Source organism: Hypanus sabinus, chromosome 14, assembly GCF_030144855.1.
Source record: "Hypanus sabinus isolate sHypSab1 chromosome 14, sHypSab1.hap1, whole genome shotgun sequence".
Lineage (NCBI taxonomy): Eukaryota > Metazoa > Chordata > Chondrichthyes > Myliobatiformes > Dasyatidae > Hypanus > Hypanus sabinus.
Genome location: NC_082719.1, coordinates 67,896,871 through 67,922,266, shown reverse-complemented (window position 1 = coordinate 67,922,266; position 25,396 = coordinate 67,896,871). Strand labels below are relative to the sequence as shown.

General features: G+C 44.5%; 1 protein-coding gene across 4 annotated transcripts in view; it reads left to right on the top strand.

Moving 5' to 3' along the window:
- The first annotated feature begins 921 nt into the window (after positions 1-921).
- Positions 922-25,396, top strand: part of setd9 (SET domain containing 9) — a 48,260-nt gene continuing 23,785 nt past the window's right edge. For 2 of the 4 annotated variants that reach the window (XM_059989382.1, XM_059989381.1), the window contains exons 1-4: positions 922-1,155; positions 14,215-14,570; positions 20,691-20,814; positions 22,070-22,185. In XM_059989382.1, the coding sequence (XP_059845365.1) occupies positions 1,070-1,155; positions 14,215-14,570; positions 20,691-20,814; positions 22,070-22,185 (682 nt within the window). In that variant the 5' untranslated portion in view covers positions 922-1,069. Of the gene's footprint in view, positions 1,156-6,325; positions 6,443-14,214; positions 14,571-20,690; positions 20,815-22,069; positions 22,186-22,282; positions 22,470-25,396 lie in introns of all 4 variants that reach the window. The other 2 variants (XR_009515682.1, XM_059989383.1) reach the window with 2 other exon arrangements.

Genomic DNA, 25,396 nt, shown 5'->3' with positions numbered 1-25,396 from the left:
CAGTGTGAAGTGTCATTGAGATTGCATCTGCTGAAGACCTATTGTGGTGATAGGCAAATTGCAATGGGACCAGGTCCTTGCTGAGGCAGGAGATCATTCTAGCCATGACCACCCTCTCAAAGCACTTCATCACCGTTGATGTGATTGCTACCATTGTCAGTGGTCCGTCCCATCCGTCCAATGATCTCTTTGACCTCCTTTTATTGCGTAAGAGGTACATCGGGCACTAAGACAATAACATTTGAGGATAGGAAACAGCTTCTTCCCCCAGTCCATGAGGCCACTGAACTCCCTGCTGCCACCCAGATTTAATCAAGTATGAAGTGTCAGTAGCATTGTACCATTGACTTTCTAGCTTGTGTCATGAAATGCACCTTATAATCTGTGGTAATATTACTTTGTGTTGTGTGTGAGTGAGTTGTTTCATTTGGTGGTTTACATGTGTACGGTTCGATGACAATAAACGAACGTGAGCTTGAAACTGGGGGGGGGGGGGGGGGGAGGAATGAGAAAGAGAAGCCGAGAGGGGAAAGGAGAGGGAGTGGGAGAAGAGATTGTTCAGTCATGAAGCATTGCAGAACAGCTACAGACTCTTACCCCACAATTGTCTGTACTTGGTGGCCCATATTCCGCTAAGCTTCGCCCTTCCATTTACTTCTTAAATAATATTGTTCCAGTGGTCATCTGGCAGCTCATTCCTTATACTCAACACCCTGTGAGGAAAAGTTGTCCCCTAGGTCCGTTTACATCTTTCCCCTCACACCCCGTCTATTGTATAAACGGGAGCATAAATGAAGGGATGAGGGTGTGTTTTGGGGGGGGGGGTGCTGTTGAGAGGTGTAGGAGGAAAAGGGGGAGCAGGAAGAGGGGTGTAGGGGAATGTGAAGGGGGGAGTAAAAGGGAAATGAGAATGAAGGGGAGGGGCTGATTATTGCCGAGGGGACTGGGGAGAGGTTAAGTAGCAGCTACGGTGCGAGGGAAAGTTCAGATGTAGGGCCGGTGTGAGCGGTCCCGGGAGGGGCGGCCCGAAGCCGGGGCTCGGCCGGGCTGTGGCTGCCGTTCCTCCGCGATGCTGCGGCGGCTCCTCTCCGTCTGGAAGCGCTACAAGTACCGGCTGGTGCCCTGGATCGCGCTGAACATGGGCAGAAACCCCAGGTAAGGAAGGCGGCTGCCCGCAAACAGCCGGACCCGAATCTGCGCCGCGGGGAAACGGCGAACTGCGCATTTAAAGGCCAAACCATGGAGCAGAAACATTGTCCAAAAGCAGCAATATTCTAATCCGTATAACACAGGGTTGCAATAAAGTACAAAATGGGTGCAACAACGTTTATAAAGTACTATATGTCAACATTTAATTAGCGTTAAATGTTGCATTTATTAACATATAATTAGTAAGGATATTCCGAAGTTCTGCAGCAATGAAATGCATTTCTAGATTCTAACACAAACATGGCAGCCATGCGAGAAAGAAGAGATGCACGTCCCAAAGCAGAAGGACAGTGTCCGCCGCTGGGTTGTGAGTGGCGGCGTTGTGTGAGCGCTTTACGTGGGTCTTACGGAAGGAAACCCGCGCTGCTGGAAATCTGAAATAAAGCCGGCAATGCTGGTCTGGTGGCATCTGCGGGGTGTATGTTTCAAAGTGACCAAAGTTAATGTGGGTGGTTTGGAGCACAGTACACATCAGTTTGTTGCATGAAAGTTCAAAGTAGATTTATTATCAACGTACATCTTTGTCACCATATACAGTCATGAGATTCGTTTTCTTGTGGGCATATTCAGTAAATCCAGTAACATAATAGAGTCAATGAACGACTGCACCCAACGTGGCAGACAACCAATGTGCAAAAGACAACAAACTGTGCAAATACAAAAGGAAAAAAATAAGAATAATAATGAAAAATAAATATCAAGAACAAGGGATGAAGAGTTCTTTAAAGTGAGTCCTTTGGCTGTGGTAACAGTTCAGTGATAGGGCCAGTGAAGTTAGAGTACAGCACAGAAACCGGTTCTTCAGCCCATCTCGTTTGTGCTGAACCATTTAATGTGCGGATCCCATCGACTTGCACACGGACCATAGCCATCCATACCCCTGCTATCTGTGTATACATTCAAACATCTCTTCAACTTTGAAATCGAGTTGGTATTCACCACTTGCCCTGGCAGCTTGTTCCTAGTCTCATGACCCTCTGAGTGAAGAAGTTCCCTCTTGTGTTCCTGTTAAACTTTCACTTTTAACCCATGACCTCCAGTTGTAGTCCCCCCCCTCCCCCGCCTCGGTGAAAAAGCCTGCTTACATTACCCTACCTATTACCCCTTATAATTTTGTATACCTGTCAAACCTGCCCTCAATCTTCTATGTTGCAAGGAATAGCCTAACTTGTTGAATTTTTCCTTCTAGCTCATGTCCTCCAATCCTAGCAACAACCTTATAAATTTTCTCTGTACACTTACACCCATATTCACATCTTTCCTGTAGGTAGGTGACCAAAACCGGACACAACACTCTAAATTAGGTCTCACCAATGATTTATCTAACTTCAACACGTTCTCTGTGTAAGACCAACCCTGGTCGGTCCTACTGACATGCAACATTTTGACTACATTAAATTTCATCTGACTGTTTTCCAGACCATTTTTCCAGCTGGTCCAGATCCCACTGCAAGCTCTGATAATCCCCCTCACTTTCCACTACACTGCCAATCTTGGTGTCAACCATAAATTTGCTGATCCAGTTTACCACATTATCATCCAGATCATTGATATAGATGACAAACAACATGGGACCCAGCACCAATGCAGTTGCAAAAAAAGCACGATAGTGACTCTACTTCCTTACGTCTGAGGAGATTTGGCATGACATTAAAAACTTAGACAAACTTCTGTAGCTGTGTAGTGGAGAGAGAATTGACTGGCTGCAATGTGGCCAATGTCTTTAAATGGAAAATCCTACAAAAGGTAGTGAATTCGGCCCAGTACATCATGGGTAAAGCCCTCCCCGCCACTGAGTACATCTACATGAAATGCTGTCATAAAAAAGCAGTATCAATCATCAGAAATCTTCACCACCCGGGCCGTGCTCTTTTCTCACGGCTGCCATCAGATAGAAGGCACAAGAGCCTCCGTCTCACACCAAGTCCAAGAATGGTTACTATCCTTGAACAAAAGGAAATAACTACACTCACTTGCCCAGCTATTAAGATGTTCTCACAACCAATGATTTCTCTTTAAGGAGCCTTTTAGAAACATAGAAAATAGGTGCAGGAGTAGGCCATTCGGCCCTTCGAGCCTGCACCGCCATTCAGTATGATCATGTGTTCTCATTATTTAGTGCTATTTATTTAGCATTTGCACAGTTTATCTTCTGCACTCTACTTAATTTTTCACTGATCCTGTTCTAGTTCCTATTCTATAGATTCGCTGAGTATGTCCACAGGAAAATGAATCTCGGGGTTGTATGTGGTGATGTGTATGTACTCTGATGATAAAATTTACTTTGAACTTTGAACTTTTTGAACTTTGATCTCCGCGGCACTCCACTAGTCCCAGTCACCAGTCAGAGGCAACCATCTACTACCACTTCCTAGCTTCTCTCACAAAGCCAATGTCTAACCCAATTTACTACCTGATTTTGGACACCAAGCAACTAAACCCTTGTGACCAAATCCCATGCGTGACCTTGTCAAATGCCTTCCATGTGGACAACACCTACTGCCTTGCCTTCATCAACATTCCTAGTAACTTCATCAAAATGTCTATAAGATTGGTTAGTCATAACCTACCACACACAAAGCCATGCTGACTATCCCTAATCAATCCTGTCTATTCAAATAGTCAAATGTCTGGTCTCCTAGAATAACTTCCAATAACTTACTCACTACAGATTTCCAGCTCACTGGCCTATTCTTTCCTGGTTTATTTTTAGAGCCTCTCCTTCAACAGTGGAAAACATTAGCTACCTTCCAATCCTCTAGTACCTCACCTGTCACTAAGGATGGTTTCAATATCTCTGCTAAGGCCCCTGCAAATTCTGCACTTGGCTCCCACAGGGTCCGAGGAATTTACCATAATACAGCAAAGACCATCTCCTCTGTAATCTGTGTAGGTTCCATGTCCTCGCTGCTGCTTTGCCTCACTTCTATAGACTCTGTCTCACTCTCCCAAGTAACTACAGATTCAAAAAATCCATTTATTATCTCCCCCATCTCTTTTGGCTCCACGCTTGATTACCATCCCAATCTTTCAAAGAACCAGTTTTATCTCTTGCAGTCCTTTTGCTCTTAACATATCTGTAGAATCCCTTGGGATTCTCCTTCACCATGTCTGCTAGGGCATCCTCATGTCTTCTTTCAGCTGTGCTGAATTCTTTCTTAGGTGCTCTCTTAGACTCCTTATGAACATCACTTGTTCCTACCTGCCTACACCTGCTATACATTTTTTTTCAAGGTTCTATAAATCTGGTACCTTTGCCTTTTATTCAGACAGGCACATACAAGTGTTGTATTCTCAAAACTGCTCTTTTGAAGGCCTCAGATTTACCAAGTACATCTTTGCCTGCCCCAATCCACACTTGCCAGATCCTTTCTCCAATTTAGAATTGCAATCTGTGCACCACACCTTGAAATTAAAGGCATTATAATCACTAGGTGCAAAGTGTTCTCCGACTCAAAGTTCTGTCTTCAGCCCTGTCACATTCTCTAATAGGAGATCAAGTATCACATACTTTCTCACTGGGACTTCTATGTACTGATTAAGGAAACTTTCCTGTACACAGTATGGGAGTTCCAGTCAATATGTGGAAAGTTAAAATCACATACTCTAACAGGAGCCTGACCTGGGTGGTGGGGGACCCTGATGATGGATGCCGCCTTGCTGAGACAGTGGTCTGTCTAGATGTGCTCCATGCTTTGGAAGGCTTTACTTGTGATGGACTGGGCAGTATCCACTACATTTTGGCCAGTCACCCATGATGGTACAATTGTGTCGCTGGCTACAGCCCCACAGAGGAATTCTTTTCTTCACTTGAACAGGTTAGAGAGCACGGTATCATTGAATATTACCCACCAACAAGTTATTTACTATCCTAGTTATTTGCTATTTATTTATTCCACTTTTTATTTCTCCTACAAATTAATAATCTCACTTTGTCCACTCAGTGCTCTGATAGCAACCTTCTTTCCTTCTTACAATCTCTTTGAAGTTTTACTCACAGTTTGTTCATTTGCTTGTATCAGCGGAGTCAGATTTTTAAAAATCATTCTGTAGTATGAGTAAATAAGTGTGATGTCTCCATAGGATTGTATTTGACCATGGGTATCCCTGAGTATACATGCACAGTCTGAGAAGACCCTCTCTCCATGCTGACAATATCTGCCCCAGACTGTCAGTTTATTCTGTCATACCTCATTGAATGTCTGCTGAAAATTTAAATGAGCTGCTTCCATTGGCTCTTATTTTGGAAGTATGTATAAATTATAATTTCATGTGCCCTTGAAGTGACTCTTTTAATTCACACTGATAAGTGCTGACGGCAAAAATATACACCAATGTAAGTGAACAGACTGCTTCATCCTTAATCTTGCTAATACAAACGCATGTGATTGAAGATAAATCAGTTATAATGGCCTTGTGTTTGAAGTTGAGGTGAGGTTGTGCAATTTCATTGAGTCATACAGCTCAAAATACCTTTCAAACCTTCTTAGAAATGTGAAATGCTGGAAATACCTTGCAGGTGAGGCCATATCTGTGGGGTAAGGATCAGATCATCATTTTTATTTTTATTTTAGACTTCCATCATCTGCAGATTTTATTGTTGACCTTCAAATCCATTATGAAGGATTATCAGATTAATCTCACTCATTTTTTCCCCTCAAAGTATCTCTTTTCCATGATATTGAATCTGGTTTCATCCTATTTGCAGATTGTACGTTACACATCGCAACCTGCTGAGCAAGTCACATTTTACCTTGCATCCTATTGTCAGTCACATTTAAATCAGTGTCATTGGTAACTGATCCCTCTCCCACTGGAAGCAGTTCCTTTTTATCTTTTTCTCTATCAAAACTGTTCATGATCTTGAGAGCCTCTATCAAGTGTGTTCATAACCTGGTCTGTGGTTCCAGTTTTCCCATATAACCTGGTCTGTGGTTCCAGTTTTCCCATACAACTGGTCCCTGATCCTTACTGCCATTCTGGTGAATTCTTCCTGCATCCTCTCCAAAGCCTGGTACTCTTTTTTTAAATGACCACATAACTGGATACAGTCCTTTTGGGATCTTAGCAGTGTTCTTTAACTTCCCTAGTCTCTCTTTATCTGTTTATTATTTAGAGATACAGCGTGGAACATGATCTTCCAGTCCTTCAGCCGTGATACGCAGCAGTCCACTGATTTTAACCCTGGCCTAATCATGACACAACTTACATTGATCTATTAACCTACTATCCGGTAGGTTTTGGGACTGTGGGGGGAAATCCATGCACACACAAGAAGGAATGTACAAGCTTGCTTACAGAGGATGCTGGAATTGAACTCTGATGGCCCAAGCTGTAGTAGAGTTGCGTTAACCAGTCGCGGTGCTGGTATTTAAATCCCAGGCGGAAATGACGTCGGAGGTGCATTACCAAAGTCTCCCCCTGCATGCTGGCTATTTGTGAGCCGGTTCGCCTGAGCAGAAAGTGGGTCGCTATATAATCCCCCCCCCCCCCCAGAACCGGCGATACACCCCCCAATGTCCTCAGTCTGGGTCGGACTCTGTTTGGGAGGTCTGCCTCTGCGCCGCGGTGCCTGAACCTCGACCGGCTGCGCCAAGACCACATGGGCTGGTTTGAGTCGGTCCACCGTGAAAACCTCCTCTTTCCCCCCAATGTCCAGAACGTACATGGACCTGTTGTTGTTGATCAAGGTGTCCGCCCCTTCGTACAAACACAAATTTACAATTTTGCTGTTCTTGGGTACATGGGCCGGGGTCAGTCCGTGCTGTGAAGTCGGTATGGGGGCCAGGTTGTCGAGCCTTTCGCGTATCCTGTCCAGGACCTGCTGCAGGTTCTTCCTCTTGCCCCCTTGGGGCTGGTATGAACTCTCCTGGGATGGCCAGGGGTGCGCTGTACACCAACTCGGCCGACGAGGCGTGCAGATCCTCTTTGAGTGCTGTACGAATTCCAAGCAGGACCCAGGGAAGCTCGTCCACCCAGTTAGGTCCTCTCAGGCGGGCCATGAGAGCTCACTTCAAGTGACGGTGGAAGCGTTCCACCAGTCCGTTCGACTGTGGGTGGTAGGCAGTTGTGTGGTGTAACTGCGTTCCCAACAGGCTGGCCACAGCCAACCACAGGCTGAAGGTGAACTGGGCGCTTCTGTCGGAGGTAATGTGGGCTGGTACCCCGAAGTGTGCTACCCAGGTTGCGATCGGTGCTCGGGCGCAGGAATCGGCAGATGTGTCGGTGAGCGGGACCGCCTCTGGCCACCTCGTGAACCGGTCTACCATAGTTAGGAGGTACCGTGCTCCTCGGGACACTGGTAGGGGGCCCACGATATCCACATGAATGTGGTTGAACCTCCGGTGGGTGGGTTCGAACTGCTGCGGCGGGGCTTTAGTGTGCCGCTGCACCCTAGCGGTTTGGCACTACGTGCACGTTCTGGCCCATTCACTGACCTGCTTGTGAAGTCCGTGCCACGTGAACTTGCTGGTGACCAGCCGGACGGTTGTCCTGATAGATGGGTGCCCCAAACTGTGTATGGAGTCGAAAACCCGCCGCCTCCAGGCTGCCGGGACGATGGGGCGAGGTTGGCCGGTAGCCACGTCACACAGGAGGGTCCTATCAACTGGGCCTATGAGAAAGTCCTGCAGCTGCAAACCCGAGACTGCAATCCTGTAGCTGGGCATCTCGTCGTCTGCCTGCTGCGCCTCCGCCAGTGCTGCATAGTCCACCCCCAGGGACAGGGCCTGGACAGCTGGTCTGGGGAGTGCATCCGCCACGACGTTGTCCTTCCCCGAGACATGCTGGATGTCCGTCGTGTACTCCGAGATGTAGGGCAGATTTCGCTGCTGGCGAACCGACCAGGGATCAGACACCTTCGTGAACATGAAGGTCAACGGTTTGTGGTCCGTGAACGCAGCGAACGGCCTGCCTTCCAAGAAGTACCTGAAATGTCAGATTGCCAGATATAGTGCCAACAGCTCCCGGTCGAAGGCACTGTACTTGAGTTCAGGTGGTCGTAGGTGCTTGCTGAAGAACGCCAGGGGTTGCCAGCGCCCCTCGATGAGCTGCTCCAGCACCCCATCGACTGCTGTGTCGGATGCGTCCAACGTGAGTGCGGTCGGAACGTCCGTTCTGGGGTGCACCAGCATCGCGGCATCTGCCAAGGCTTCCTTGGCTTTAACGAAAGTGGCCGCGGCCTCCTCGTCCCAAGTAATGTCCTTGCCTTTACCCGACATCAGGGTGTACAAAGGGCGCATGATATGGGCTGCTGAGGGGAGGAAACAGTGGTAGAAGTTCACCATACCAACGAACTCCTGCAGGCCTTTGACCGTGTTGGGCCGGGCAAAGTGACGGATCGAGTCTACCTTGGCGGGCAGAGGTGTTGCTCCGTCTTTGGTAATCCTGCGGCCCAGGAAGTCGATGGTATCGAGACCGAACTGGCATTGGGCCGGGTTGATCGTGAGGCCGAAATCACTCAGACGGGAGTAGAGCTGGCGGAGGTGGGACAGATGCTCCTGACGACTACTGCCGGCTATAAGGATGTCGTCCAAATAGATGAACACAAAGTCCAGGTTGTGTCCCACCGCATCCATTAACCGCTGGAATGTCTGTGCGGCATTCTTCAGGCCGAACGGCATTCAGAGGAACTCGAACAGGCCGAACAGGGTGATGAGTGCTGTTCTGGAGATGTCTTCAGGGTGCACCGGGATTTCATGGTGTCCCCGGACGAGGTCTACTTTGGAAAAGATTCTTGTCCTGTGCAGGTTTGCTGCAAAGTCCTGTATGTGCGGCACGGGGTAGCGGTCTGGAGTGGTAGCCTCATTCAGTCTGCGGTCATCGCCGCATGGTCTCCAACCCCCGGCTGCTTTGGGCACCATGTGCAGGGGGGAGGTCCATGGGCTGATGGACCTCCGTACGATCCCCAATTCCTCCATCCTCTTGAACTCCTCCTTCCCCAGGTGGAGCTTTTCCAGGGGGAGCCTTCGTGCGCGGGTGTGGAGGGGTGGTCCCTGGGTCGGGATGTGGCGCTGAACCCCGTGTCTGGGCATGGCTGCCGTGAACTGCGGTGCCAGAACCGATGGGAAATCCGCCAGGACCCTGGTGAATTCGTTGTCCGACAGCATGATGGAGTCCAGGTGTGGGGCCGACAACTTGGCTTCACCCAGGGAGAATGTCTGGAAAGTCTCGGCATGGACCAGTCTCTTCCCTTGCAAGTCGACCAGCAGGCTGTGAGCTCGCAAGAAGTCCGCCCCCAGGAGTGGTTGGGCCACGGCAGCCAGTGTGAAGTCCCACGTGAACCGGCTGGCGCCAAACTGCAGCTGCACTGTGCGGGTGCTGTAGGTCCGTATCGTGCTGCCGTTTGTGGCCCTCAGGGTGGGCCCTGGCTTCCTGTTGCGGGTGTCATACCCAATCGGGGGCAAGAAGCTGATCTCCGCTCCGGTGTTGACCAAGAAGCGGCGTCCTGACTGTTTGTCCCAGACGTACAAGAGGCTGTCCTGGTGGCCAGCCACCATAGTCATTAGTGGCAGCTGGCCCTGGCCCTTGCAGGGCGGGCGACAACGGTGGGCTTTTGTGCCCCACCGCTGGTGGTAGAAACACCACTGTTCACTGGCCTCTTCACTCCTGCCTCTGTGTTGTGTGCACCCCCTGCCGGGCCTGGTCTGGTCCACTGTTGGGCGCGTGGCTTGGTAATCTGACCGACGGATGCCATGCTCTCCCTCTTGGCTTTCCACAGCACGTCTGCCTGGGCCGCCACCTTCCGGGGGTCACTGAAATCTGCGTCGGCCAGCAGCAGATGTATGTCCTCGAGCAGTTGCTCTAGGAACGCTTGCTCGAACATGAGGCAGGGCTTGTGTCCGTCAGCCAGGGCCAGCATCTCGTTCATCAATGCTGACGGCAGTCTGTCTCTCAAACCGTCCAGGTGAAGCAGGCGGGCACCCCGCTCACGCCGCGAGAGGCCAAAGGTCCCAGTGAGTTGCGCTTTGAATGCTTCATATTTGCCTTCTTCCGGGGGCGACTGTATGAAATCCGCAAGCTGGGCAGCCGTCTCCTGGTCAAGGGCGCTCACCACGTGGTAGTAACGCGTGGAATCAGAGGATATCTGCCGAATCTGGAACTGGGCTTCTGCTTGGCTAAACCACATGAGTGGTTGCAGCGTCCAGAAAGTCGGCAGTTTTAGCGAAACTGCGTGAACAGATGAAGAGTTGGTCATCTTTGGTCCAAATCCCGTTTGGACCGTCGGGGTCACCAATGTAGTGATGTGCTGCACACAGCGCTGAAATAATGACACGCAGTCGGTAAGTCGTTTTGAGACTAGTTTATTCAAACTCTGCAGCACTGGCATTTAAATCCCGAGCGCCCGCCCTCTCCGGGCGGAAATGACGTTGGAGGTACATTATCAACGTCTCACCCCGCGCACTGGCTATTTGTGAGCCGGTTCACCTGCGCAGAAAGTGGGTCGCCACAAGCTGACCTTTTAACCTACTTCACGATCAGGGCACAGGTTTAAGGTGCTGGGGAGTAGGTACAGAGGTGATGTCAGGGTTAAGTATTTTTACGCAGAGAGTGGTGAATGTGTGGGATGGGCTGCCGGCAACGGTGTTGAAGGCGGATACGATAGGGTCTTTTAAGAGACTCTTGGATAGGTACATGGAGCTTAGAAAAATAGAGGGCTATGGGTAACCTTGGGTAATTTCTAAGTAAGTACATGTTCGGCACCGCATTGTGGGCTGAAGAGACTGTATTATGCTGTCGGTTTTCTATATTTCTATGACCAATCCAACCTTTCCCTCCTGCTTAGTCCTCCATTTTTCTTTCATCCATGTGGCAACCCAGAAGTCTCTTAAATGTCCCTAATGTATCTGCCGTTATCACCACTCCCAAAGTATGTTCCATTCATTTGCCACTCTGTGGGGGTGGGTAGGAAAAACAAACTACCTCTGAATGCTAATGTAAAACTTCAACTGTTTATTCATTTCCACAGATGCTTCCTGGCCTGCTGAGTTTCTCTGCCATTTTGTGTGTGTGGCTTTGGATTTCTAACATCTGTAGACATCCTTGTGTTTATGATTAACTATCTCTGAAATCCTCCCTGTACTTTCCTTAAATCACCTTAAAAGTATGTCTGCTGATAATTTCCATTGCTACCCTGGAGAAAAGGAGCTTGTTGTTCACTCTGTCTGTGCCTTTTATCATCTTAGTTAGTTAGCTAAGCCCTACACGCGTACTGGGGCATGGGTCCCCGACAGTAGCTTGCCAGAGTCCTCTGTCCCGGGCCAGAAGATTGGCTAACTTGCAGGAGCAAGGAGTGGGAATGAAGGGGCTTTTACTCATTGGCTGCTGGTGACTAATGGTGTTCCGCAGCGGTTGATATTGGGACTGCCTCTTTTCACATTATATGTAAATGATTTAGACAATGGCTTTGTGGCCAGGTTCATGGATGAAATGAAGATGGGCAGAGAGGCAAGTTGTGTTGAGGAAGCAGGGAGTTTGTAGAAGGACTTGGACAAACTGGGAGAATGGGCAAAGAAGTGGCAGATGGAATATAGTGTTGGGAAGTGTATGGTCATGCACTTTGGTAGAAGGAATAAAGGTGTAGTCTGGTTTCTAAATGGGGAGAAAATTCAAAAATCAGATGTACAAAAGAACTTGGGAGTCCTTGTGCATGATTCCCTAAAGATTAACTTGCAGGTTGAGTCGATGGTAAGGAAGACACATCCAATATTAGAATTTATTTTGAGAGGACTAGAATATAAGGCAAGGATACAATACTGAGACCTTATAAGGCATTGGTCAGACCGCACTTGGAGTATTGTGAGCAGTTGAGGGCCTCTTATCTGAGAAAAAATGTGCAGCCATTGGAGAGAGTCCAGAAATGATTCTGGGAATGAAAGGGTAAATGTACTAGGGGTGTTTGAGGGCTTCATGACTGTACTCATTAGAGTTTAGAAGAATGAGAGGGATTTCATTGAAACCTATTGAATATTGAAAGGCCTAGATAGAGGGGATGTGGAGGGGATGTTTTGTATATTGAGGGAGTCTAGGACCAGTGGGCACAGCCTCAGAATAAAGGAATGTCCACTTAGAACAGAGATGAGGAGGAATTTCTTGTGTTAGAGGGAGGTGAATCTGTGCAATTCATTGCGATGAACAGCCATGGAATCCAAGTGATGAAGTATACTTAAAGTGGAGGTTGATAGGTTCTTGATTAGTCAAGGCATCAAAGGTGATGGGGGAGAAGGTAACAGAAAGGGATTGAGAGGGGTAATAAATCAGTCATGGTGGATTAGCGGAGCAGACTTGATGGACTGAATAGCCGGATACTGTTCCTCGCCTTTCAAGTTGTCCTCTGGTGTAGCCTGCTTTGTGTCCGTTTCAAAGTAGTGTCGCCTCGCTTCTGCTTTCCCTGGGGATTCCATATTAGTGCTTTGCATTTGTAGATGATCCTTACATTCCATGTTCCAATGGTGGCAGCCTGGATGATACATACATAGGGGCAGGAGCTGGCCATCCAGCCTGTTGAGCTTGCTCCCCTATTCAATAAGATCATGGCTGATCTGGCCACGGACTCATCTCCCCCTACCTGGCTTTTCCCCACAACCCATAATTCCCCTACTATGCAAAAATCTATCCAACCTTGTTTTAAGTATATTTACTGAGGTAGCCTCCACTGCTTCAATGGGCAGAGAATTCCACAAATTCACCACTCTCTGGGAAAAGTAGTTCCTCATCATTTCCGTCCTAAGTCTACTCCCTGAATCTTGAGGCTCTGTCCCCTAGTTTTGGTCTCACCTACCAGTGGAAACAACTTTCCTGCCTCTATCTTATCTACCCTTTTCATAATTTTATATGTTTCTGTAAGTTCTCCTCTGATTCTTCTGAATTCCTGCAAGTACAATCCCAGGCGACTCAATCGCTCTTCATGGTTTGACCCCCTCATCTCTGGAACCAATGTGGTGAACCGTCTCCAAAGCCAGTATATCCTTCCGCAAATAAGGAGACCAGAACTGATCGCAGTACTCCAGGTGTGGCCTCACCAGTACCCTGCACAGTTACAGCATAACCTCCCTGCTCGTAAATTTAACCCCTCTAGCAGTGAAGGCCTTCTTGATCCCATTTGCCTTCTTGATAGCCCGCTGCACCTGCAACCAACCTTTTGTGATTCATGCACAAACAAGAAGGTGGTGTCTTCTAGGTGAAGATCCTTCCTCTCCTAGAGATGAAGTCTTTGGAGCTTATGTTGATGTTTTTGTTAGCACAATGCCTAACTCTCCTTTTGCATCTGGGCTTGGGACCATCATCTTATACACCTCTATCAGATCTCCTCTTTCACTCCAAAGAGAAAAGCCCTAGCTCACTGAACCTCTCCTCATAAGACATAGTCTCTAATCCAGGCAGCATCCTGGTCAATCTCCTCTGCACCCTCTCTAAAGCTTCTACTTGAACACAACACTCCAAGAATGGGCTAACCGAAGCTGTGACATTACTTTGCCACTCTTGAACTTCATGCTCTAATGAAGGTCAAGATACCACACACTCCTTAACACCCTATCAACTTGCATTATCCTAATATGTTATTCAAGCATGTGTGAAGACTTTTCTTTTACACCCCAGGTCCATCTGTTAAAAGCAGCAGCAAGAATGAAGGATACAGGATATCATTTGTGATTTCGGTCATTCTGATCATCATGCTCTGGAGGGGCAAGTGCAAAGATTGGACTGAAAGCTCACTAATTGGGAAATTATAGCCAATAAATTAGTGAAATAAATAAAATCACTGATCTTTAATCGTATATGCATAATGGTCCAACAAAATTTAATTTCTTTTGAAGAATTTTGTTCTGGGAACTTAACAGTTCGAGCTATAAGGATTCAGGGAGGTACCATTCTTAATTTGCAGATTGTACCTATAAGAAATGACAAGGATTGAGGGAATCTGTGTTTGTTAGATTCCTTTGCTGAGGATTAATAGTGTATGGTATTGCTAAAGTATACAAGTAATCCTCTTACTTTTCATTACAGGACAATACGATTTGTTCCAGAAGCATCTTTGGATAAAATTATTTCTGACTCTGCGATTGAGGACTCATTACAGAAGTTGTTTTGTGCTTTGCTCAGAGGAGATTTGTGCAATCAAGCTGAGTTTCTTAATATGCTGCCAGAAAGTATTCGATCAAAGTACACGGCTATATTAACTCATTCTCAATCTGTTAAAGAAACTGAAGGAAATCATATGGATTTTAACCCTGAAGGGGCAATGTTTGAAACATTTGGATTCATTATAAGAAGAGCAACAAGTTCACTTTTGTCTGCAGGAAGAGGGGTGTTTGTTACGACAGGAAAGGTGCCAAAAGGAACCGTTGTTTGCATGTATCCTGGTATTGTAGTCATCTTACATTTTCTTTTCCGTTTGAAATTACTGTTGTAATGTGATCTCTGATTTTTGCTCTGTAAACTGGAGTTGTAATGTTAGACAACTTAAGATATCACTTTTGTTTGTTGTTAAGGGCATGATCTTTCATTGCTCATACCTCCATTCCTTTCATTTTGTACAGGGTAGAGCAGGCCCCTCTGGCCCAATGAGCCACTCAGCCCAGCAACCCAACTATTTAAAACTAGCCCAGTCACAGGACAATTGACAATGACCAATTAACCTACTAATTGGTAAGTCTTTGGACTGTGGGATTGCACTTACTTCTGCCCTTTGTAATCTCCATTTTACTCAATTCTCCCTCCTGTTCTCATTTTGCAACTCATCTTCTCCTGACTTTCTACTCTTACCTTGTCTCTCCACTCTGTTCCTACGATTACTACTGTCCTTTCTCTGTCATATTTCTTCCCAACACCCTATTTACCCTCCTTTGCCACCCCTTTATCCTTCAGCCACTCTTGATCATTTCATCTTCTTCCCTTACTAATTTTCTTTCTCAGCTGAAGGGGTTTGAAGTCCAAAGTGTAAGAAATGGTGGAAGAGGACGTACTTCCTTCTGTAGCTGCTTCACACTGCTGGTGTGAGAAGATACACCAGGGTTTTGAAACTAATCAGCACAGGGACTTGGGAGTTCTTGTGCATCAGTTGCAAAATATTGGTTTGCAGGCGCAACAGGTTCTCAGGGGGAAAATGGAATGTTGGCCTTCATTGCTAGAGAGATTGAATTTCAGATCAGGGAGGTTATGCTGCAATTGTAAGGGTACTGGTGAGGCGACATCTTGAATACTACATGCAGTTCTGGTCTCCTTACTTGAGGAAAGATATACTGGCCTTACAGGTGGTGTGGAGGGTGTTCACCCCAGGATGATTCTAGAGAAGAAGGGCGTTAACATGTGAGGAGAGATTGAGTCACCTGGGACTACACTTGCTGGAATTCAGAAGAATGGGAGGTGATCTGGAAACATTTAAAATTATGAGAGGGATAAATAAGATAGAGACTGAAAAATTGTTTCTACTAGTAAGTGAGACTGGAACTGAGAGACATGGCCTCAAGATCTGGAGAAATAGATTTAGAATACAGATGAGGAGAGACTGCTTTTCCCAGAGAGTAGTGAACCTGTGGAATTCTCTGCCCAGGGAAGCAGTAGCAGCTACCTCATAAAATATATTTAAGACATAGTTAGATAGATTTTGGCATAGCAGGGTAATTAAGAGTTAAAAGGGAAGTGCAGGCAGATGAAGTTGAGTCCATGGCTAGATCAGCTATGAATCTTATTGAATGGCGGAGCAGGCTCAACAGGCTAGATGGCCGACTCCTGCCCCTATTTCTTGTGCTCTTAAGAGGTGATGGGGTTGTGGGTCTGTTACTAGTATTGGTAAACCGTGGTGGTTTTTGGCCTCAAAAGGTCTAATATATATGTGGATGAGGGTGGGGATAAAAGTTAGTGATTACCTGAAGCCCACTCAAGGGTGGCTGCCCAAAGAAACATATCCAGTGATCTTTATGGGGTGACAATGGGCCATGTGACCGTAGAGCCAAAAAAAAACGGTTAGAAGGCAGCACACTCAAATGGTATTGAGGGATAAAGCACAAAAGTGGCTTTGAAAGCTCTGGAATGCAAGAGGTTGTGAAATCGTAATATGGTTACTGGGGAGCGCTGTGGCAAATACGTAGCATGTCTGAAGTGAAGCCTTGCAGACATTAGTATGGCCAAGATGAATACTCACCTCCAATGTACATTTACACTAAAGCTTGTATCAGGATACCTAAGGCCCAATGAGCCTCCACATCGTTCTCCATAGCTTCCTCCAATGGGATCCTACCACTGAGCACATCATTCCCACCACCCTCCTCTCTGCTTCTCATAGGGATCACTCTCTTTTTTATTCCCTTGTCCTCTCATCCCTTCTCAGTGATCTTCCTCCTGGCACTTATCCCTGCAAGTGGGACTAGTGCTACACCTCCTCCCTCACTGCCATTCAGGGCCCCAAACAGTTCTTCCAACTGAGGTGACACTTAACCTGCAAGTACTGTGTCTGGTGCTCTGTGGTGCAGCCTCCTCTACATCAGTGAGACCCAATGCAGATTGGGTGACTGTTTTATTGAGCATGCTCACTCTGTCTTCCACGGGATCACCCAGAGGCTACTCATTTCAATTTGACTTGCCACTCCCATTCTGACACGTCTATCCTTGGTCCCTCTACTGCCATGATGAATCCAAATGCAGGTTGGAGGAGCAACACCTCATATTCCACATGGGTAGTCTCCAATCTGATGGCATGGACATTGAGTTCTCTAACGTTTGGTAATTTCTGCCCCTCTCTCCTTCTCCCTTTTTTCCACACTCCATTCTGGTTACCTTTTTAACCCTTCTCTTCACCTGCCCTGCACCTCCTTCCATTTCCCCTCCTCCTTCTATGGTCCTCTGTCCTCTCATATTCGATTCCTTTGCTTTAGCTGTTTATCTCTTCCACCTATCCCCACCCGCTCACCTGATTTCATCTCCCACACCTTCTCGTTCTCTAAGTTCAAAGCAAATTTATTATCAGAGTACATATATGCCACCATATACAACCCCTAAGATTAATCTTCTTGGGGGCAATCACAGTAAATCACAAGAATCACAATAGAATCAATTGGGGAAACATTAACAGATAACGGAGGAAAAAGAACAACAAACTTTTTTTCCTATTTGCACAAAGAAATAAAATAAATAATAATAATAATAAATAAGCAATAAATATTGAGGACAGGAGATGAAAAGTTCTTGAAAGTGAGCTCAGTTCAGTGGGAACGGTTGAATGATGGGGTGAGTGAAGATATCCCCTCTGATTCAAGACCCTGATGGCTGTGGGGTAATAACAGTTCCTGAATCTGGTGATGTGGGTCTTGAGGCTCTTGGATCTGCTTCCTGGTGGCAGCAACAAGAAGAGAGAATGGCCAAGATGGTGGGGGTCCCTGATGATAGATGCTGCTTTCCTGTGACAGCATTCCTTGTAGATGTGTTCAATGGTGGCAAGGGTGGTGAATTTGTGGCCATGTGCAGCTGTCGCGGCCAGGTTGTTGGGTGTATTTAAGGCACAGAGATTGATAGATTCTTGATTGGATTTGGCATCAGAGGTTATGTGGAGAAGGCTGGAAACTGGGGTTGAGGAGGAGGAAAAAAGGATCAGCCATGATTGAATGGTGCAGCAGACTCGATGGGTCAGATGGCCTAATTCTGCTCCTATGTCATATGGTCATTACCTGTGATGGACTACGCCAAATCCACTGCTGTTTACAGGTTTTCCATTCAAGAGCACTGGTGTTTCCATACCAATACTGGAATTTTGCAAAGTTCTGAGAAAGTAGAGGCACTGCCATGATGGCTGGATTCAGGACAGATCCTCTGAAATGATAACACTGAAGAATATAAATTTGCTGATCCAATCCACCTCTGATTCAACCCCCTGCCCCCAGTGACTTGCTGGTTTCCTCCTCCTGAGTTAATGATCATCCCTTGATCTTGCTGACATTGAGTGAGAGCTTGTTGTGGCACCACTTTTGATTTGGCCAACAACAGTGGGGTCGTTGTCAATTTAAATACGACTTTAGAACTGTATTTAGTCTCACAGGCAGAAGTATGAAGTGAGTAGAGCAGGAAGCTAAGTACACAACTTTGTGGTGATCTTGTGGAGGAGATGTTGTTGCCGATTTGAACTGACCGGGGTCTGCAAGTGAGGAAACGGAGGATCTAGTTGCACAAAGAGCTGTAGTCAATGAAGAGCTTCTTGATGTATGGATCTTTGCTGTCCAGATGTTCCGGGATTGAATGAAGAGCCAATGAAATGGCATCTGCTGTTGACCTGTTGTGACAGTAGGCAAATTGAAGTGGATCCAAGTTGCTTCTCAGGCAGGAGTTGATATTTTTTATCACCAACCTCTCAAAGCACTTCACCACAGTGGATGGAAGTGCTGCCGGATGATAGTCATTGAGGCAGGTCACCATATTCTTCTTGGGCACCAGTATAATTCAAGCTATATATTCTGGCTTCTGCCCCTTCCTTTTCAGCCCCAATGAAAGTTCTTGACCTAAAAGGTTGACTGTTTATTTCCTTCCATAGATGCTCTCTGACTTGCAGAGTTTCTGCAGTGTTTTGTGTGTGTTGGTCAAGATTTGCAGCATCTGCGGTACCTCTTGCATGTATTAGAATACTGTTTGAATATTACGGAAGTGTTTTAGTACTTCTGCATTGGAGTTTAACACCTAACCGAGGAATGGACTGGGAGCCTAATGAGGGGATTTCTCAGTAGGTGAAGATTTCTACCCTTTTCCAGATGGTAGCAGGCTTCCAGTTTTCCTTTTAGTAGAAAAGTGTATCCTCTACTGCCTCCCAGTGGAATTTTAAAGGCATTGTGTTACCATTGCTGAACAGTAGTTACAAAGCTTGTTTGGATCGATTACTTGGACAGTTTTTTTGCATTATAATTTATTAAAATAGATGCAGAGAAACATGTAGATAACACTTAACACTTAAATGTTCCTATTGCCAAGACTTACAGGAGTTTCCCCTCTATTTTGTGATTGGCTATGAAAACCCACTTATTGAGTGTGTGTGAGAACGTCTTTATTTTTGCACACCACTGTCCGTATTTACCTCCCTCCAAAGGCAGATGTCATGATGAACATGTAGAGCACATGTATAAAATAAACACATACATGTGAATTATAACCCAGAAGTTGCAAATGATGAAGGCTGTTATGCACGAATTGTGTGAAACATTCTGGGTTTTGTTCCCTGTGATGCTTGCTGATACAGCATCAATATGGTAAATGCCAGCTTTTTTATCTACTATATCTCAACAGGCTTTTCTAAGGTGTAGATTTAAAAATTTGAAGTAATTTGTCTGAGAGTCGTATACTATTTTCAAGAAATGAGGTGTGTGAATTCTGCTAATAAAAAGTAAAATTATTTTGGATTTCAGTTGCTATTATAAAATAGTTTTGCTACTGAAATTCAACTTCATAATTTTGATTATTCCAGTGCTTTTTTGACCATTTTCCCAACTTGCTCCATTTACAAATGTGAATTGATCCAAAACTGCTGGCTCTGTCCCAACTTAGACCAATCTAATCATTATTAAGAACCTGTGCTTGTTGATCTACATTGGCTCCCAGCACTGCAACATCTCAGTTTTAAAATTCTAATCCTCATTTTCAGATTGATTCCTGGCCTTGCTCCACCTTACCATTGCAACCTTCTTCAGGGTTCCTCCGCATCTGGTCTTTAGGTAATTTTCCATTTCAATCGCTGTACCATTGGGACCATACTTTCTAGTGCCGTGACCAGTTTTCTTAAACCCTGCTGTTGCTAGAGGATATGTGTAGATTCATCCTGTGGGTATCCTTCATCATTCTTGACCATCAACATCTACATTAAGCTTTGCACAGGGGATGCTTTCACAATCTGTTTTCATGTTTCTCGCAAGATTACTCTCTTATTTTACTTTCTCCTTCCTTATAAGTGTCTATCTTCTGTCTGTAAATTTTGAAATGTTCCCATCACTCTGACGTGTTCTCTCTGGAAAGAGTGTAGGTCTTTTTCCTGTTACCTAATATCACGTTTAAAGGTTATTATCAATAGTTGGACCACATTTCCTGCTTAGTACTTGTGTTCTATATGAATGGATACTTCTTGTATCAGTCTATTTATTATTTTAATATTAGCCATTCCATGCCATGTATTTTTAGTTTCCCAATCAATTGGAACCAATTTGCACCTCATTAGTAATTTTTTATTTAGGTTTAATATCTTAGTATAACATTGAATTGAGCCACTCTCCACCATATGTCTTCATATTTGCACCCAACTTTATGCTTCGCAGTTCTATTTGTGTGTGTGTGTGTATATACACACACACATATATACGTTAACAATTTAAGAAGCATATATTTGCACCCCACTTTATGCTTAGCAGTTCTGTGTGTGTGTGTGTGTGTGTCTATGTATATATATATATATACAATTTAAGAAGCAAATGGTTAATTTGATCACATTTAACTGATGTTGTTTTTATTATTAAAAGGTACTGTCTATCAGCAATACGAACCAATCCTTTTCCAGTCTATATGCAACCCATTCATCTTCCGGTGTATAGATGGTGTGTTAATTGATGGAAATGATAAAGGAATTTCTAAAGTTATTTATAGGTATGTCTTATTCATTAAGTGCAGATACTGTATTTTAAATTAACGCACAGTGGGAATTTATAACTAAACTCAATGATACTACAATTTGACCCTCTAGTCTAGATCAGTATAACATCCCCTAACACTGAAAACCTCCAGGATCTCATGACCACACCAAATCTAACCTCTTGTGAGTCCCAAATTTTTATCACTGCTGTGCATCCATTTTACCAGGGTACCTTGATGCCACACACAGTAAAATGCTGCTGTTCTCAAAGGCCATCGTTCACCATGCCTGATCTGTCAAGAGTAAGGACCATGGTGAGGTCTAGAATTAAGTGATCTTGGCAAATCCTAAATGGGGCAGCGGTGTGCAAGTTATTGGAGAGAAAGTACCACTTCATGGCACTGCCCACCATACCTTCCAACCACTGCTCCCTCTAAGCTGTGGGGGGTGCACGGCCGTACAGTAACTGAAATGCTCCCATGCACATAGCCTTTGTTGCATTGCAGCTGGTATTTTATATAATGTTTTGTTAAAGTGCCGTGCTGTTTTCAGGCCTTATAAAGATTGTTGGTCCGTAAAGCTGTTTTAAAAAAAGTTAGAGGGAGCGTTGCTTCCAACACTTTACCTAGGGTGATTAAAGCGATGCGGGCAAAATTGAAATTAGCATAGTATTTGTCAATTACTGGATAGCTACTTTTGTAGCAATTATATTGGAGCAGCTTCATCAAAGGTAACTAATTCTTTAGCACGGGTGGGATGTTTTCTGTCCCATTACCTCTGTTGTGTGGAATCACAATGTCGAATGAATCAAATTGGCTGAAGACTGGCTTCTCCAAATGTCTGAATCACAGCAGAGAACCAGGATGGATAAATCACTTGGGGCTTCTGGTTAAACGTACTTTCAAATACTTCAGCCTTGTCTTTAGCTCCATTGTGTTTGAGCTCCACTTTCACCACTGTTGTCGATTGGAGCCACTTTCATGTATTTGCTGTGTCATTATCCAGTACCATTCACAACCGAATGATGTAAGGCTGCAGAACTTTGATCTGTTGTTTGTCGGATATCATAACATACATTGTTGTTGTTCGGCATGCATTATTCTGTATTACAATTCATGTTGTTAAATGTTTTACCTATTGGACTGCCACCAATTTTACATTGTTGAAAAGTTTGAAGAAAATCTTACTTGCTTTGGAAAGGTATTTATCATAGAAACTAAATTTGCTTGGATAGTCTTGTTTCAAATTTCTACCTTTGTCTCCTTTCAGATCTTGCAGTGGACGGGATAGACTTGGTCCTTGTAAAACAAGTGATGTCACTTGGCTTACAGAAACCCCAGCCAATCCACTAGGTGTGGGCCAATATGTCAACAACTGTTCTAATGGTATGATGCATTATTTTAGTCAGTTTTTTGTTAAACACATTAAAATAAATGCATTGGAATCATGTAATTAATACTGTATTTGTGCACTTCATCAAAGAGCAAATGGAGATTGTTGGAGGGAACAGTAGTAATTGAAGTTGTGGGAATCTTGTACGAAATCAAGAGATGATGATGATGATGATGTCACGAAAATCAATTGATCATGATGGGGAAAAGCAGATATTCCCCTTGTACTCAGCATTAAGCCGGCCAGTGGTGCAGAGATATCAGCACCGAATTTTGAGGTGAGTGTCCTGGGTTTGAATCCAGCTGGCTCCCTGTATGCTTCCCATCCATGCTGGGCTGAGCATCAAGCTAGCAATTCAACCTCATTGAAAAACAGACCATATGCTAAAGAAACAGCAAGACTGCCACCCAATGTGCCACACAGTACAGAGAGGAATAAAAATACTCAGTATTAAAGGCCGGTGTTTTGCTCCAAGTGGGACTTTTCATACCCATTACCCGCCATTTATAACAGGCACATTGACTGGGGAAAACAAGGCCTAGAGATTGTTGTAGCAACAGAGCCTTGATAACCATTCTGACCTTTATGTTTACAATTTACAAGAAATCAGGCAACTAAAATTTTTTAATTGAGTAACTTTATCTGTCTTTTGTGATATACCTTTTAAACTTACTGTCAATACTTATACTGCTAAAATAAATCGTGATTCTTCTCTCAGATCCTCGACTTAGCTGATATTACAGACATCTCCATGATGGTCAACCTTGCCCAGTTTGTTATTAGCAAGGTTCCAGAACCTGATACAGTGGATTCGGGTCATGATTGCCTGTAAAAATCAGCAAAGCCACTTCCTCAGTCTTGCTGAGCATCAAAGCTATTAATTTTTGAATGCTTATGAACATCCCTGATAACTAAAAGCATTCAAGATCTATTACTAATGAATAGGCAGTTAAAAATATCATGACAAATAATTACGGATAATAAAATCCGTAATTGCCAGTTTTTCTTACTGGCAATTGTAAAACTTCCATTGAAGTAAATAGCCTGTGGATTCTCTGATTCTCTGCCTGTCCAACCTGGCACAAATTATAGAGAAGTACATAGATAGGGGGCATGGTAGCATTAGCAGTTAGCACAACAGTATTACAGGTTGAGGCATCAGGGTTCAATTCCAGTGTCTCTGTAAGAAAGTCTGTACGTTCTTCCAGTGTGCGCATGGGTTTGCCTCAAGTGTTCAGTTTTCCTCCCACAGTCCAAAGACATTGTGTTTAGGCAAGGGTTAAATCCATGGCTTGCTGGGCTGTATGGCTCAGTGGCCAGAAGGGCCTGTTCTGTGCTATTTCTCTAAATAAATTTGCAAACCAACCCCAAAACATGTGACTAATGAAAAGTTCAACAACTTATGCTTTGCCATTAGACATATTCACCAAATGGAATATGCCAATCTGTTCAGAAGAGTCTGATTATGTGTGCACTAATATGTCAAAAGAACAGAAGAAAACAGAGGTAGAGTAGGCCAGTAGGTTGTACAAGCCTTTGCCACCATTTAATATGATAGCGGCTGATCTATGCTGGTCTCAAATTGTGGCATCAAACATCTATCCAGCTCCACTTTAGAAACCTGGCTATATTCAGCTGCTATTGCTCATCAGGCAGAGAATTCCAGAGTTTTATCACCTTCCGTGAGAGCAAATTTTTATATGGCTCAGGAGTAAATGACTGGCTCCTTATTTTGTAGTTATGCTCCCTTATTCAAGACTTCCTCACTGGTAAAAACTTCTCAACATCTACCCTGTCAGGCTCCCTTAGGGTCTAATTACTAGGAGAACTCTTTCTTTCCAGAGGTTAGCCTAGTGAGTCTCTCTTAGACTGTTTATAATGTTACTATGTCCTTTTTTAAGGTAAGAGGACCGATCTTGTGTGCAATATCCCCGGGTGAGGCCTAACAAACCACCTGTACAATTGCACAATAAAAACTCTTATTTTTAAACTCCCTTTCCAATGCAGGCCAAAATACCGTTTGCTTTCTTAACTAGGTATTGGATCTGCCTGCTAGTTTTTGATACTAGAACACAGATTCCTCTCTAGTTCACTCATTTGCAGTCTTTCTATCTCTCTCCATTTAGATAATAATCCGCATTTTGATTTCTCTTACTGCAGTGTATGACCTCACACTTAAACACAGAATGTAGAGCAGTACAGCATATTCGGCCTACGATATTGTGCCAACCTTTTAACGTACTCCATGATTAATCTAACCCTTTCCTCCCACATAGCGTCCATTTTTCTTTCATGCTTTTGTCTGTTGAAGACTCTCTTAAGCATTTTTAAGGTATCTCCCTCTACCACTTTTGTGTATTTAATATTTCTGTGGTATTTGAGTAAACTTGTAAATAAATTGTTTAAGCATTCTTGTTCGTTTATGTAATTCATTGTGGGTTATGTGTAAAAATAAGTGAATTGCATACGTCATGATGCTAATCTGTAAGATGTGTGCCACTTGTTTAAAGGAAACATGAAGTTAGGTTCGCATTCCTGGCTCTCGTTTTCCTTTCAATTAGCTTTAATGTTTTGAAGTTACAAAACATAACATTCACCACCGCCCCCACCCCCCCATCCCCAGCAGTGTGCCCATTTACCTACCACACTGCCTTAAAAAAACACCTACCTCTTCCATCTCCCCTCTAATTTCCACCAATCTCATTAATATTGCCACTCTAGGAAGGACCTGGATGTTCACGCTATCAATGCCTATATCAAATTCAACTTTGTTTTGCAGCCTTTTGCCACTTGATCTATATCCTTTTGCAGAATCACAGGATCGTTAACACAAAATACCCATCCTTCTATTTTTGTATCATCTGCAAATCTGGCAAGTTTACATACAGTTTGTTCCTAAAGGTCATTAAAATAAATGCAAATAATTGCAGGTCAAAAACTGATCCTTGCAGTATTCCATGAGTTACCCCCTTCCAGTCTGAAAAGGACCAATTTGTTTTGATTTTTATGAGAAAGTCAGTTTTCTATCCAAACTTGCTGTTGTTTATGAGCCTAAATGCTAGCATTTAGCAGCAAAATTGATTAATGTGGAAGAGTATTGAAAAATCTGAGAATTATGTCTGAATTTGAGGATACTAGCAGTTTGGAGCTTCAGGCATAATAGTAAATATTCCTAGTTTTAAAGACTAAAATATTCACTTACCT